The sequence below is a fragment of the Apis cerana genome, linkage group LG11 (genome assembly GCF_029169275.1).
Source record: "Apis cerana isolate GH-2021 linkage group LG11, AcerK_1.0, whole genome shotgun sequence".
Taxonomy (NCBI): Eukaryota; Metazoa; Arthropoda; class Insecta; order Hymenoptera; family Apidae; genus Apis; species Apis cerana.
This window is the reverse complement of record NC_083862.1, coordinates 13,063,989-13,082,259: the sequence shown is the minus strand read 5'-3', so window position 1 is coordinate 13,082,259 and position 18,271 is coordinate 13,063,989. Positions and strand designations below refer to the sequence as shown.

The 18,271-nt window shown below is 28.1% G+C and overlaps 1 protein-coding gene across 4 annotated transcripts in view; it reads right to left on the bottom strand.

Moving 5' to 3' along the window:
* LOC107995090 (transducin beta-like protein 2) overlaps positions 1–18,271 on the bottom strand; it is a 43,820-nt gene that overhangs the window by 22,388 nt on the left and 3,161 nt on the right. For 2 of the 4 annotated variants that reach the window (XM_062082059.1, XM_062082060.1), the window contains exon 2: positions 5,190–5,417. In XM_062082059.1, coding sequence (XP_061938043.1) covers positions 5,190–5,417 — 228 coding nt within the window. Of the gene's footprint in view, positions 1–5,189; positions 5,418–15,915; positions 18,249–18,271 lie in introns of those variants that run through there. The other 2 variants (XM_017052333.3, XM_017052336.3) reach the window with 2 other exon arrangements.

Genomic DNA, 18,271 nt, shown 5'->3' with positions numbered 1-18,271 from the left:
ACGAATATTTCGAATTGCTATAAAGTCGACCAATCAAAGGAAATATAATAAAGAAACGATGGGAATACAATCTTTTTTCTTTTGTTTCTTTCTTTTTTTTTTTTTTTCGAAAAATGTTACTCGAATAAAACCGCGGTATACGCATCAAAAAAACTCGTAGTCACATCGATCCGAGTCGCTCTTGACCCAGAGACCGCCATATTTCTGCCTTGAACCGATGCCCTCCCCCTGTATCACGCGTCGTGAATGAACTCGATACGATTCCAGCGAAAAGTATAAATTTTCTTTGTCTTCGAAACGATCGATAAGAAAAATCATGTGTGCATCATATGTTTAAAAATATCGATTTGTTCGTAAATTTGTTTTAAACGGCGATTTAATTTATCTAAAAAGATAGTAAAAAAAAGGAGAGGAAAATATGAAAGTGAAAGTTTGCTACGGACGTATGAATTAACGTATATGAACTTTTGTCTGTCCATAAAGGAGCCACCGATATTAATAACATCGTTGATTCACAGATATCGAACAGAACCCTCTATATTTTTTTAACCCTCTATAATCGCAAAGGAATTTCGTAAAGAAAAAGATTGTAATCGACGAGAAACTTTTTATCTAAATTTTTAATCTAAAGGACTAACATATTAACGAATTGCTTGATATCAATAAAATGCAATGGGATGAAAAAATATATATATAAAATAGAAAAATAATGTAACCAGGAAGTCACATGACGTTATAGAGGATTAAAACTAACGCTCGTTTTCCTTTAATAAAAATGTTTAAAAGATAAATTAAATTAAAAAGACGTACAAAAAAGAAATTAAAAATTGTGAAACATCGAACGAGAACTAGTCTTCTTAGAAAGACATATATATGTATAAAAAGAAAAGCAATTTAATTCGAGCTAGTTTTTCAATCTCGTATATAAAACGAAATTCGCGTAAAAATTCTACTGGTTCTAAAAGCCTTTCTCGAGTAATCAGATAGAATCTTCGAGCATTTCTCGTCCGAGTTAATGGCGGGAAATAAAAAAAAAAAAACATGATCGAACAGCGTTGCGCTCTCGTTACAGGCCAAAGCACAAAAAGCGGGCGGCCAATAAAAGGTGAACCGTTTTAACGCTTCTTGTTTATTCAGTAATACGCAACTTTCGCCAAACGCGTCACGCGTGGAAAGGGTCGCTTTCTTTTCTCTGTTTTTTAGCGGTATAGAAACAACACGATCCTTTTCGATAGAAATGAAATAAGAAAAGAGAGAGAGAAAAAATACGAAGGAGCGATGCGAAGAAACTTTTTATTTTTTAAAGATATGTACGAAATTGCTTTCTCGGGTTAGAGAAATTTATTAGATTTCGAGAGAGAACGAAAAAATTTTTATATACAATTGATAGCAAATATTATTTGTACTTTCTTATGGACGTGCATACATTTCTTGAATTTTACAATTTTAATATTTTTCTAGAATAAACCTCGAACAGAGAACGAAATATAGAAACTTTCCTTTCGATTTTCCTATTTTGACGAAACGAAACCAAGAAATCGATGTAATAAAATTAGATTAATTACGTCAGAAATTAATCGTATTCTAAAAAATTCCGGGACAAATATTTATTGTATCGAATTTATCGGTTTCCTTGACGCAAAAAAATGACGTCGGACGAGCGTTGCAATAAAGCTTCTCGCCGGTTTCTCGAAAGAGGGCGACACGATCGTGCGAGGATTCCCGTACGTTTGAGGGAAGGAAAGAGAGAGAGAGAGAAAAAGGGACGAAAAAAGAGACGGTGACTCGGATAACGGAATACGGTATCCCCATTCGCAGGAATGACCGGCTTCGATATATACCGTTGCGTCATTTAATGAAATCATCCGATGCGTTCCTCGATTCTTCGAGGAAATCCCGGCCTTCGCGCGAGTCTGAATAATGGCCAAAGTGGGGGAAAGGGAACCGCGAAGTCTAACGAAACTTGCCAACGCGACGGATCGATTAAAAGTTACGAGAGCGAATCGCTCTCGAGTTAAAATAATAAACAGATAAATATGAAGGAAATATAACGACGATTTTTAACGATCTCGAGCATCTTTTACAGAAAAAAACGTTACGAGTCGATTATAAACCATTCGTTTATGAAGTGCTACATCATGTTTTTATCGGGCTTGATAGAACAAAAGATAAGATTCAATATAAAAATAGGAGGTATCGGTTAAAAGTGGTCGAAACCAAGAATTTGGGTGTAATAACGAGATTTCATTGGAGAAAGCGCGACTCTTGATTGATCATTCGATAATCTTGTTCGCCGAATTATTGGCTTATGACGGAGCTATTTCATCGAGTCACCGTGCGAGCATAAGTAATCGCCTCGGCGTGTGGGCTTGATTTAAGGCCAGAGAATTTCCCACGTCGCGCTATTATTAGGCTGTTACAACCGCGCTTGTTACGTTCGTGCATCGGAAAGGTGATAGCGACGCATCAACTTAGCCAGCCACTGGCCCCGAATTCTATATATCGTTTCGTAGAATTAAATTCGAGATAATCGATCGATCGCTTATATGCTTTATTCTGAATGATAAATTTTCGACATTTTATTACTAAACTACACTACTATTGTACTATATATTTTATTATCGATAAAATTTTCTTTCGCGTTACGAAAATGTTCGATCGTCGAATCATCGAAAGAAAACAACAACACGTTAAATTATTAATCGCAAAAATATCGATAATTGGAAAAATTGAAGAATATAAATCGAAAAAAAAAATGATGATTCGAAAAATTGCTCGCAAGTTCATTAACCGTTTTCTAAATTTATCCCAACCTACGAACAATTTCAAGTTTACTTTGGATCAGATTCGCGATCCCGGGATCATTTTTTGAATCGTCGATTCAGAATAATCGGAAAGAACATTACAACGTAGATTGCTCTTTTCATCATTGCTACGTAATAAAATCACGATTGTCATTGATTATTTGCTTTAGGGATATCCAAGATAGAATGATTCATGATACGCGATTTCGCGGTTAAGGCATGACTGATGACTCACATTAATTACCGAATAATCTTTCAACGATACTACGAATATTTCGCGTGAAATTAGGCAAATGATTTCGATGGAAGTTATCCAACTAATGTAATTATCAAACTATTTTGTTATGTAAATATTTCTAATTTTATTCTCTTTAATTATTCTTGGAAAATGATATTCAAATGTAAAAATGATTAAAAATAAACGTCGGAGAATTTTTAAAAGTTTTAAAAAGATCTATAATTCCAAGAATTTATAAGAACAATGAAAAAGCGTGAGACCACTCCTATTATTCGTATTTCGTATTAACGATGCTCTGTGATCTTCTCTACACGCACGTATATACACGTGGCACAATGTGCCTCCGATTGTGGATTCGAGGTTAAACACGGCGGGAGAAACGAAAGAAGAGAAACTCGGCGCGGACGAGAAGTCGAATCGGCTTCACGAAAATCTTCCATGGCCAACGGGTCACCCACGATCGTCACAATGTGAACCATTAAAGGAGATGACACAATATGAGCTGTTCAAATATTTTAACCCTTACACGACGCCATATTACGAAATCCATCTATACTTCACGCGATGCGCGCGCAGGATGCGTTGAAACGTACGTAAAACGAGAGACGATTAAAAGTATAAAAATTCTTAAATTCTTTTAAGGTTAAGTTTAAAATAAATTCAATTTTAAGAGAATAGTTTGATTTTATGCATTTTATGCTTCGTTGTTTCTAATTTAATGACCTAAGATCCAACGATAATTTTTAGATATAAGTATAAAAACGAAGATTAATTAATTAAAATAAATTGGAATATCTGGTATCACTAGCAATGAGAAATCGGGGAATTTGATCTTGTTTTGATTTCAAAGATGAAATAGTGAAAGTAGTCGTTAGGCGCGAGTGATTTTTCCATTATTTTTACACTTTCACTATATGTTCGTTCTTCTCCAAGTCGATCGGATCGATAACACATAAGAAGATAAAAAGAAAAATATCTATTTTATATTTCTTTCGAAATTAACCCTCCCGCAAATAAGTCTTAATAATTAGAACAATACAATAATAGGTATGCATAAAATCCAAAGCGAACGATACAAGTAAAAAGCAATAGAGACAGATTGATATTTTTCGAAAAACCAAAGCACGGACACCTGACAATTTGATTTCACTCGAACGACCTACATTTTTATCCATCTACCTTTATTCGTAGAATAATACTAGACGAAAAAAATAACGAGTAGTACTTAGAAATAAATTTGTTACCGAAGAGATAAATGTGAAACCGTATCTCAAAAAACAGATTTTACGTTGCTAATTTTAAAAATGTCAATAATTTAATAAAAATTTATATCGTTGCACGATTACGTTTATCTTCAACACGATGGATAACTACATGAATCGAATCGAAGAAGAAAAAAACGTTTCAAGAGAGTGTATAAAAATTGTAAATCGTGAAAACGGTGCAAGCAGAGATAGAAATCGACTATTGTTACTGGCACAACAATACGGATAGCAATGATACATGCAAATAAAGAAAAAAATAAAGAAAAAGAAAGCTCATCGCGTCATCGATGAAAAACAACGAGTAAAAGTCCGGAGTATTTATCTCGAATAAAAAAAAAAAAAAAAAAATTATTCTACTATAACGGAATTGCACATATTATATTAGCCGACGGAAAGAAACGAAGAAAAGAAAAACGGAAGTAAAAAAAAAAAAAAACACAAGAGATCGTCCTTCGAGTGGCTCTATCGGAGACATAACTTTTTTTATCGCTTTTTCTCGCGCAATACCGGCAATTGTTGCAATGGCGCAGCGAACCATCGTCGGAAAATCTCCAAAATGAATCTCATTCGTTCGATTTATGACTCACGAGTTCTCTTCGAGAACTCTCAAATTCGTTACAACTTTTCAAGATGATCGAAATATCGTCTAATTAAATAATAAGTTCTACTTAACGATATATTTCTTGTTTCTTTATCGAAATAAAATACTATAAACGTTTCGTTTGATATATTGAAAAAAAAAAAAATTAATCTTTCAGACGCGTTACCGATTCTTACTTTTATCTATACTATTTCGCGAAAATACAGAAATTTTGCGATAAAAAAAATATGTCGATAGAGCCTCTCGATGAACGAATTTTTATTTAATTTATTAGTACATACCTTCAGCACAAGTTGCAATAAATTTTCCATTACTGGAAAAATTCATGTCGAGAACAGGCCCCGTGTGTCCTTTCAGTGCACCAACCACCCAAGAGTGCGTGAACTCTTGTTGCGTTTCGCGCCTCTTCTTGTTTTTAGCACGTTTGTTGCTACCACCAGCCGCCCCAATCGATCCGCTCGTCGAATCTCTTGATTCTTCGAACTTCACTTTATCCGATTCTATAACATCTGAAAGGATAAATATATCACTTTTTCACACTGTACACTATTGTGAACGAAAGTAGTCTATGCGCGAAATAAGTGTTCGAGAATATATCACCCGCGAATAGTAAGAAACTATGAAAAATAAGAAAATTATGAAACCGAATTTTCTCGCGGCATTTCGATAAAAGCAATGATGTTATATTGGTTCAAGTTTATTCCAAAATTAAAATTTAATCTCTAGTAATTAAGAGTATTGAAAAAAATTATGAATTTTTAATATTCGATAAGCGCACGATAATAAAACACTTGTTAAATTATTAGTGACTTTAAATTATAAATTAATTAATTATTATAAATTAATAAATTATTATTGACTTATTAAATATGCGTGATCTTTTATTCTATTAGATATTTTCTATTAGAAGAATGAAAAGAAATATTATTATTATTATCTATTATTATCTATTATTAGATATTATCGCGTATTATTATTATCGAGTAAAAATTATTATCGTGAAAAAAAGTTTTAATTTAACACAATATAACTTCATCACCACCATATAATAGTAAAACTATTTCGAGCCACGTGATATACACAACATTCCTATCTCCGTCACGTTACATCTCGTCTCTCGTGGGAAGTCTTTCAAAACATGCTACCGAACGCGACAAATAACCTTAACTGTGTTGTATGTTTACCTCTTCTTCACATGTAGTAATGTTTTTTTTTTCTTATATATTTAAGTCTTAAACTTGAACACTGTCTTATTTTATCTCGAATAAACTTAAAACAAAATATTTGAAACGGGCGCACTGCATGTGGATAAGTGAACTGTATAAAACTAAACTTCGTATTGATTACTATATATTAGGAAAACTGAGAGATGAAATTGGAGAAAATTCGAACAAAGATTTTGAGCGTAAGGAAACTTGGTAAATACTAAGTGGCATACCCTTGATGTTCGCCCTTTTATAATCTTGACCAGTGGACAGGTATATTAATTTTTGGGAGGGGTTGAAGGATCCCTTAAGGAACCAATTCTCTTCGATATATCCCTACCCCATCGCATAGGACATTTTTCTTATTGGTTGCAATTTGAATTGTTAAAGTCATACAATGTCATACAATGTCATACAATGATATTAAAATATAAATGTTTAAAAGTTTTTCTTTTTATTTGTTTATAATTAATAAATAAGACAATTAATAATAAGTTGTAATTAACATTGAATTTTTTAAATGAAAAATTAAATAAAAATTGTAAATATTTGTTGCAATAAGAATTTTTTATTTTATATAATGAAATATTTATTGTTTATAATATTTATTCATATTTTAAATTATAATAGTTTTAAATTAATTCTTCTTACAATATAAAAAATAAATAAAAAATAAAATAAAATTGAATAAATAAAAATATTTCGAATCCAACAAATTTGAAGGAATAATATTTATTTTTGAATATTTAATATTTATTTTTTTTATTATAAAAATAATTCTATTGTAAGACTGTAATTATATTAAGATTGCAATATAAGATTTTAAACAACAAAAATATATTATATATTTTCTATCTTTAATTTTAATTATTTATTATATAAAATAATTATAAAACAGTTTATACAATTTTATTCAGCATTGTATATTGATTCTTTGTTTTTATTTCACAATGATATAATTTTAACATAAAAAAAGTAGTATTTTTAATAAGAAGTATTTAATAATAAATTATTTTATAAAATAAAATGACGAAAGAACTGGTTAAATTAGTTTTTTTATTAATTTTCTTGAATCTTCGTTAAATTCCACAACAATATGTATATATGTTGGAAAAAAATATATCAAGATTGTAAAATTAATATTTAATATTTAAAAATTATAAAAATAAGTAAAGGAAGAGGTGGGAAAAAAAAAGGGAGAAAAAAAATTATTTTTATAGGAATCTTACAAAATCACGTGTGGAAGAAAATATTCATTTGAATTATTCAGTATTTGCTTATTTTTCGCAATCATTATGCAAATGAAAATCAAACAATTTTCAAATCTGTTTAACAATCCAAGAAGCATACATGTATTAACAGAAGATTCTATAATAACGAGTCCTTACATTTCTATTATGCTTTTTTACACGTATATTAACATAAAATTTATAAATAAAATTTTTGCAATATAAATTTCCTCAACTATCATCAACAATTTATGAATTTTTTTTGTTTCAGCATCATTATCGATATTATTTAAAGAAATATAAAAAAATCTAAAGTTTTTATCAATCCTTTTCAAAAAAACGTATATTGCAATATTAAATAAAAAAATATATATGAATATAAATATAAATATAATAATAAAAATGTAAATATGAATATAATAATTAAATGAAGGATCAAAAAAAATTAACATTATATTAATAAAAAATTATTCATTAATATTAATCTATTTATTTATAAAAATTTTATATTATTTATAATATTATTTATAAAAATTTATATATTAACCAGCTATTTACATAGAAAATAGCTATTTAGGTTATTTCAGAAATATTAACCAATACGTTATAATCCGTTATTTATGATTTATTTCTGTCAAAAATATTTTTAATGGATAACCACATAATTAAACACAATGGGAAAAGCCGATTATAAATTGTAAACCAAGGATTTAAAAGTTACTTAAAGTAAGCTATACCAAAATGTGAAAAATAAAACAATAAACTGGATACCACCATATAGTAAACAATAGTAATATTACAGTTATGACGGTACAGTCACCTGACGATAATTACACCTGACCTGGCTGGTTGGCATTTTATGCTCCTGAACAATAACACGGAAATTATTATTATTATAGTGCGGAAAAGAAATATTCAGATGCGATATATATGGAGTTTAATAAACATTCTTGTTTATATTATTGTTTATAACATTTGTTTATACAACAATATTGGTTAACTAGTAAAAAATAATCGCATAAAAGTTTAAAAAAAAAAGTGAATTGAATTAATTTTATACAGTGGATTAATTTCTTGAATCTTTATACGATTGCCATTTGAACTAATATTATATAAACAAATATTATTCATAACACTGTTATTTATGTCAACAAATTACGATTTGATCAAGTTCAAAGTAAACAGGATACATAAATAATATCATCAATTTTGTTGAAATAATGACATAATTAAAAATTTGCAAAATTTGCATTATTGATATGAAAATAATGATAATAATAATAATATTATTGTTATTATTATTATAGCTTCTAATAAATTTAAAATGTATGATATAATAATGCATTCGCACATTCTTTATAATTTTTTTAGAATTGGATCAAATGATTTGAAATTTTTTTTAAAATGTTAAAAGAATTAATTTATTAAATAAATTGTATAAAAGAAATTGTTTTAAATTTCTATTGATCGAAATTGTAGAAGAAAAAATAGGAAAAATAATGATTTTTAATTTTCCGAGCCTCTATCGAAAATTTAAAAAATGTTTTTCTTTTAAATCTAAATAAGTAAAAAAAATTTATAGCATTTAAAATCTATTATGAATATGGAAAAATTATATTTATTATTATAACTTTGGTTTGGAGAAAAATGGTCCATTTGCTTTCACCTTAATATATGTAATCAAGAACACTCTCTTCAGTGCAACCTTATACAAATTTATTTTTATTAAAATTTTTATTAATTATAATTATAATTTTATTAATTAATTTTACTAAAAAAGTTATAAGAATTAGTTTACCAGATATTATTTAAAAAAGTTTCTTTTAAATTGCAACAAAATAATCAAAATTACCTTAAATTAACCTCAAACTTTGGTACAAAATTTTGAAAATTATCAAAAAGCGATAATTAATGCCGGATAGCAAAAGTTCTTAACATAAATTGGAATAATTTTAATATAGTTTATAATAATATACAATCGAGAATATTGCAAGCCTTATTCTTGACAAATTAAACATTGTTTTCCAAAACAAAAGAACGCGCGAATAATCTCTTTGTTTTCCTCTCTCGATTTTAATATTCTACTTTCCTTGAACTTATTTCGTAAGTTTTCCTTTTTATTTTCTTTCTCCTCAATTATTAACACATGCGAATTCGAAGAAGAGAATTTCAGCTTTCTCGGATCTTTTTATTCTTGCTTCTGTTCGCTTCTTCTTCCTAGCATTCGGAAACAGGAACAACTTTATGATATTTTTATAAACGTTCATGACAGAATCGGTGGAAGGTTACATTTAATACCTCTTCATCTTTTTTTTTCCTTTTTTTTTAAAAATGCTCGACGTGTCTCCATCGTAGTTGCCTTACCCGTTATTCCTTCTAACGGAATGAATTAAAACAATAAGTAACTAATAAGAATTTCGTCAACTAAGAATTGGATTTCATAAATATTAATAAAAACAACGCAAATATAGAAAAAATTTGTAAACCGTACGATAATAAGGAATAATAATAATTATCAAAGATGCAGTTATATATCCTGGCGTTAAAAGAATCGTAATGTATATTCATCGAAATTTGACTTACATAAAAAAAAGCGATTTTTTACACGACAAAAAGTGCAAAAACTTTTAGATTTATTGCAGTAAATCGAAATTAAAAATAAAAAATGGAATAATATATTTTTGATCCATCTCAGTTCGTAGAGCATTCAGTTAATCTCGTTTTAAAGGATGTAGGAATATTTTATTTTGTCTATTATTAAAATTTTCTAGAAAATTCAAAATATACCATTTATATATTTTGTAAGGATAAATTCTTAGGATGAAAATAATAATAATAATCCATTTCAGTTCGTTCCGAGCATTCAGTTCCGTTTTAAAGGATATAGGAATATTTTTCTTTACCATTAAAATTTTCTAGATATAATTCAAAATATACCCTTTATATATTTTGTAAGTAAAATTCTTAAGATAATTTTGCTACTTAAAAATTTAAATGTTAAGAACCTGTTAAATCTTAAAAACCTGTTAAATCTTAAGAACTTGTTAAATCTTAAGAACCTGTTCTAAACAATAAATAACACTTGTGAACCATATACCTGGTATTCAAAATCCTAGAGCATATGTAATTGCTCCTATTTCTTGATCATTAACTCTTTGCAAGCTGACTTAACGGTATTTGAAATGTAAGCAATAAAAGAACAATTTATCTTGCTTTGGTATTTATTTTACCTATCAGTTAAATTTTAAATTTGACAATATATAAATACATAAACAAAGAAACGAAGAGAAGTCTTAAAAACAATTTATACTTCCTTGTACGTTTTTAAGCTAAATACACATATATCTTTCTTCTTTTCTATTAAAAATTATCATACAAGGAATGAACGCAAAGAGGTGAATAATTCTACACATTTGAGTGAAAAGAAAATTAATATATAACGTTATAAAATTACAGTTACATCAAGATTGATTCGATCTTTTATGTATAAATGTGAAAGTAGGGTGAAGGAAAAGTGAAGGAAGTAAATCAAAAAATGCAGATTCATATTATAATATTATTTTATTTCAATCATAAAATTCATTTTTCATGCTAGATTAAAACAAAAAGTTTTCTATATTTATCGCGATATACATATATCATACGTGGAATGCGTTTTAATTTCCTGATATTTAAAAAAAAAAAATGGAAAAAAAGAAGAAACGGAACCTTAGCCTAGCTAACCTCAACCTAGATTTATGCAAACAATATAACACGATAGATATCCACGTGCGGTCATGCGCAATGCAACGCAATTTAAAGGTGTGCGCGCATACGTGTATAAGTATATAACCGTTTCGGGGTTCGATGGAATGCATTTACGGAGATATCATTGCACCTCGAACAGCTATCGCATAATTGCCCATTGCTGCGTAACACTCGCCGCTTGATTAACTTTATTTGCGAGTTAATGAAAACGTTACAACCTTCTTTATCCGTCGTGATATTTCCCTTCGTCTCTGTTGAACGAAGAAAAATACTTTACGATCCTGCCTGGTATTGTCGTAACACAAAGAGGGAGCATATAGTTTAATTCGATGGCGCGTTAAAACGGAATCTTCCCTCATTGGATGTTCGTGTTATTAGGTTCTAATTTTTCTTTTACCATAAATGATAGATCAGTAGAAGAAAGACGGAAAGATGAAAGATAAAATTTTATACACGATTTTTATATAAAAGATATAAATATATAAGTAAATTTTTTTTTATTTTAACAAACTTTAATCGTTATATAATTTCTTAAAATTATTTTAATAAATTTTATTCGTATTAACATAAAAGAATTATACTATATTTATAAAGACTAACACATTGTGTATATAAAAAAAAAAAATTAACAATATAATAGGAATTGATAACATGAACATCCATCACATTTCGTTTCCTTATATTCTTAATTAATTATATACTTATGAGAATTTACATTAATTAATTTTTTCATTAATTCTAATAAATTTCAATTCTTTTTTCCACGTGTACAAAATACATAGGTTATTTATTATTGTAAAATTTTTTCATTTATTAAAATTATTATTAATTTTTAAAAACTAAGAAAAATTAATACAGATTAGGATTTTTCTTTTTCCGTATGCACTTACATACTAGATGTTTATTAATCAATCTTCAAATTACTGATAGATCACCAAACCAAACTTTGGGTAGCTAATCATAGCACATTTCCATTAAAATATCGATTGTATCGATCAATATTATAATAGTTCTCTGGCTCATTTGCGAGAACCAAAACAGTTACTTGGCTACCTTGGCTATTCTAAACATACATATGATAAGTTATCTTGACTTTTTAAACGACAATTATTACAATAACTCGATAATACATATATCCATGAAAAAATATATGCGTAGTAAAAAGGGAATATAATTATTGCATAGAAAACGAATTATTAAATAATGAACACAAATTTTTAAATCTTAAATATATACCAGTCGATTAGATTATTTTAACGATGATTTAAAGATGTAGATTTTTATGAATTATATAGTTGACTCACTTTGCCATAGAACGAGAGTAAGAAAAATGAGGAGAATAGGTGAAATATAAGAAAATGATGTGTTGTAGCAATTTATTAATTTTTTAGAATTAATTTCTTATAAAAATAATAAACTAAATTAAAGATATTGATTGAAATATTAAAAATGATAATATTATATATAATAAATATTATTTAGAAAAATTAATTAAAATATAATATAATTAATATATATATTTATATTATCACTTTAATTACAGATAGTTTTATTATTAATTTTAATGATATGTTTCTATACAATATGTTTCTATACAAGATATGTCAGATATGCCAGATATGTTTCTATACAATTATTTTATCAATAACAATAAAAATTTGAAAATTTTCATAATTTTTCCATAATTTAATAATTTGACTAAAATAATTGATTAAAATATGAAAAAAAATGAAAAAAATAAAAAATTAAAAAATTCGATGATTCCTGTGAATATTAATAATATAATAATAATAGTAATTTATTAACAATAGTAATAAAATAAATTATAGATAATATTAAAGCTTCTATCTAGAAAATAATGATAATAATTGATTTGAATATCTGAATATTTAAATACAGTATTTAAATATTGCAAACTAATTACGCAAAAAATAAACTTCATCGCTCATGATAATTAAATTATCCATTCCTTATTCGAAAAATTTTCGAATCATGAATGAAAAAATGAGATAATTTTCTTGTTTGACCAAAGATTATCAAGATGCATACAAAAGTACAATTAATAAAAATAAATCATGTATATCTATTATAAATTTATATAATTGTATTTTATGTAAAATTTTATATGAATATATTTTCTACATAAAAAATTTCAACAGGTTTTTAATTATGAATTATATTATCTGCATATCGCAATAATAGTCTTATATTTTTAAAGGAAATACTCAAAACAATGATTTTGCAATTATGTACAAATCTGATGATTTGTAGCATATTGTTGCATTGTTGCATATATATGTATATTGAAGTGATTCATCATTTTTTTTTTTAATCCTTACAATTTATATGTATATATTTTTCTTTAAAAATATTTTAAAGAATTTTATTAATTTTTATTTAAATAATATTTCCATCGAGCAAGCATGATAGATTAATTGCACAATATATACATACATTATATGTGCATGATATTCTCTTTTTATTTAACGGAGAAAGCAAAACCGATCGGCAAATAGAAATAGTTACCTGCGGTCAGTGCACTACTCGCAACGCGTGCTGCGAGTTTTCAGGGACGTGTTTTGCCGCACTGGCCCGGAAAATGTAGCGCACTGCGACAAATTTATGTTCTCCGCTACAACGGGACAGAAATCGCGTGTTGCAAATTTTCCTACTCTGATATCAATTTTATGATTGTTTCCAACATGTAAAACAATCCATAATTTACATTTAATTATTTATAATTATCTTAAATATATATCGTTTTTTATTAGCTACTATTAAATTTATTTAAAAATTAAATTAATTTATAAAAATTATGTAAAAAATTTTTGAATAATTTTATGATTGATCTAAAAAATTTATTTAAACTTTATGTCATCAATAACATCTAAATCATTAATGAAATACATCGAATAAAAAAATCTATGTATACTTCAAACTCAATAATGTTCTTCATCGATCGAGTCATTTTCAGGGTCAAAATTTAAGGATGAAACGTGTTTAATACATGCTTCCGGCTGCCATAAATAAAAAGTCCTCGAAAAAAAATTCCAACAGGTTAATCTCAATTGTCCATTCGTCAAGCGTATTCGTCCATACGGCCCTGAGCGTTTCTCCTCGTAAGTACACGTGTACGCACGCGAGACGCGCGTATAAATATACAGGCGCGATGTCGGTTTATTTATACACAAGGGTGCCCGTTGCGTGGCTCTTACTCCTCGCTCTTACTCGGGTAACAGAGAAAACTGCCACATTCTGTTTCTTTCCTATGATACATTCATTGTCATGGTGAAGATTTAGCTCTAATGCACGAAAGAATCGCACATGCTTGCCTACGACTCGATTTCTGATTAACTCTAATGCTTTAATAATATCGTCTTCTGTGCCGCGAAAATTGAAAATGTATGATCCAAGTTCCATGATTACATTTTTAACGTTGTGTAAATATTGTTAATTTTACTTTTTAATGATTATATTGTAAATTTAATTAATCGTTTAATTAATAAATAATCAAATAAATAAAAACTTTTATAAAAATTATTATAAACAAATTTTGATAAAATAATTATTAATTAATTGTTTTGCAACAAACAGTATATAAATCAAAAGTAAGTAAAAAAGAGAAAACAAAAAAAAAAGATAGTATCGTTGAACTTAACCTCTAAAAAAGATACTTCTAAATATTTCGAAATATAGAAACGGTCTAATGAATATAGTTTAGTTCATGAAGTATATTGAAGTGTATGCTAGCACGAAATATTGCGTGCGACGCAGCTGCACTTCTCTCTTTGTCTTTGATTCACCCCACACCGTATATTGTAAGTCCATCATTCGATTTGTCTAATTCAATTTTTATGAAAAAACAATGCGCTATATTATTCTTATTTTGAAAAGAAAATAATTAACAATTTATCAAAATTTTATATTAATGGATTTTAACAAAATGATGTATTAATTTTCCCAGTTTTATAGATACAAATCTTTTTAGTTAAATAGTTCATTATCCCATCAAGTAAATAATTTATTCATTAAACTAGGCCAATATATATATATATAAGATAAAATATATAATAATAATATAATTATGACGAAACTGTAATATAAAACATTTAAATTATTGCGATGAAATGAAATATTCTTCCAAATACAATATCATTATTAATATTATAGTTATGTTCACACGGAAGTCGTTTATATATAACAATTCATAAATAACAAACAGTCGACAAAACTCTTATTCTTCCCAAAACTAATTTCCCGCCAATTCTTCGCGTTAATATGGGAACAGATCAAATAGTATATTATACTATAAAATATACCTGCAACGCGCGCATCATTACCACTATTGTACCCTGTTTCACTTCAATCAATTTATTTTGAATAACTCATATTTTTGCTGCAAATTTCCTTTTAAAAGCATGAGCATATTTAAATGCACTCCATGCGTAATAATAATTAGAAATAATAATTATAAATATATAATTCGTTTATAACCAACGATTAAAATCGTTAGGAATGTAGCCTGATTATAGGAAAAAACATTTATCAATATAAGTTCTCGCGTAAATATAGATAAGACAAAATGAGAGGAATTTTTCTTGTTTATGAAATTTAGATATGTCGACAGAACTTGTTTCATTTAATATATTTATTTAGCATTTTGCTTCATCTCATGAAATTTCTTTTATCTCAGTCTGCAAGTGAAAACACGAAAAGAAAAGAGAATCATACTCAGCGGTATAGGATTCACGAACACGCAAGCGTGATTTTCTTCCAGGAGTTGTAGGAGATTATTTCTAGTAAAATTTATTTATAGCAGTGCTTACTTTTCGTTGAATCTGAAGATTTATTGGACTGTGACAACCGGCTAACAATGTAACCGATTACAAGGACCACACCGCCAAGAAACAGCGTGCTCATGAGTATGAGTACGGACATGCTGATTCCCGGTATGATTTTGGCTTCTGTATCCTCCATCTTCACGTGTGATAAGCCACAACACTTCGTTTTTACTTCACCGCACTTTCGGCACACGCTTGATTCAATATATGTCCGTTAAAGGTCACCGTAAAATTCGTGCACGAGACGCGAGACTGGAACACACACACGACCGCGTGTTCCAAAAAACATGAGATATCATGCAACGATCGCGGGCAGTGCGTCAACTCCACAGCAAACGTGAACTACGTGTTTTATAGATGGAATGCTTAACCATTGGCACGTCTTCGAGCACGAACTAGAACAATCGCAGAAATGAAATTTCACCAGATAATTCAATAACAACTTTTGTCTATTATTGCCGATAACAATCGTTACCGCGTGTGATTTTCTCTTTGTTATTTTTCGTATTTTTGTTATATTATCAAATTCTTTTCTCAATTTTTTTTTTCATTTTAATTGAAACTTTAGAAATTTTATAGATGAATATAATTTATTGAAATATAAAATAAATATATTCATGATAATTCAAAAAAAAATTTTGTTTCGTGGCGCGAATTTCATAATCATAGTCCAAACGTAACTCATTGTCACACAACAATCTGAACGAACTGATCGCATTTCTTAATCCCCCACTTGGTTTTTTCTTGGCACCGTTGCGAGATTTGTCTACTCTGATGATAAAGTTACTACTTTGAATTGTTTCTAGGTCACCGCCACGTTTAAATTCATATGCAACACATTTAATTATTTAAAATTCGTTCTTGTTGAATTACTTTTAGAAATAACTTTGATGTTTATTATTATTCAGCACTGCACATGGTTTTTATCGTTGATTTTAACAAAAGACATAAGTGCCAAGAACCGGCAACTCTATTTCGTATTCATGAGAAGAAACGAAAGAGTGCCAAACTCCAATAAGGGTGACTTTCACTGATCGTATTTACGCGGTTATTAAAGATTGTCACCAATTCGGATTTATTGAAATAATACTCACGATATGAAAAATAAAATGTATGCGGTTTATTCGAAATAATTAATGTTACCGCGCAAGTTATGTAAGCCATTTAGTTAATCGCGTGCTCTGGCGGTACACTTGCAAATCATCGCAAATAAAACGTTTAATCAGTACATAATGCTCATATGAGCTCAAAACGCGTATTTGTCGGAACATGCCAATAATACCGGTATATACGCGGTGATAGTCTAGCTGCTTCGCGTTTAATCCGCTCTTTCGAAGATTCCCCACTACTATAAACCCCCCCCATATGATACAAGATCTCCCACCGCGAATTGCACTTGCGCAAACGAACGTTCCGAAGTTTGGCGGGTAAGTAACTACACTCCTCGATAATATTCGAGCAATCGATATGATCTATCGCAAAATGGCTTATCTATATATATGTATACATAAAATATTAATATTTAATATTTATAACATTCAAATTTTTTATTTCTAATTTTCAAACTTTTTATTATTTTTCTCAAATTCTAATAATATATAATTAATAGCTTTAATTATTGCTGCATTTATTTTTTCATCATACGAATAACTGTTCAATTATGTTCAATAAATTATTTTCTAAATTTTGTTTCGAAGGAAATAAATAAATGATGGCTAATAAAATTCTGAAAATCCTATTGCATCAATTTATTCACATAAATATTAGCATCATAAATTTCTTGAAATGACAGCGTTTTCGTAAACTTGAATTGATGATTATTTCATTTTTCTGGCATAAATATATAACGTTTAATATAAGGATTCTTAAATATGTTACTGTTATCGATAATTATTATTAAATAAGATTTCTAAATTTTGTTGAATAAAAATTAAAATAATATTAAATAGATTAATATTTTCATTTATAAAACTATGCATTCTCTTATAAAACGAAAATAAATATAAACATTAAGATATGTAAATATATTATTAACATATAATTATAGCATATTATTAACATGCATTCGATCGTAAAGTTACATGATCTACTATGACCTAACAACTAGACTTATAAACGCGTTCGTAACGGCAAGATGCGTTAAAATCAACCCGTTATTCGCTCCGTTACTTTTCCTCATTTCAATCGTCTTCGTCCTCGATTTGACTTTCTCACGTGCAAGGCTCACCACCTTTATTCGTGTATAAACAGAAGCTATCGACGATGTATAAGGTGTCTAATTTTTATCAATTTATTCATATCTTTTTTAAAAAATAATACTGAAATAAATATATTTTTGCAA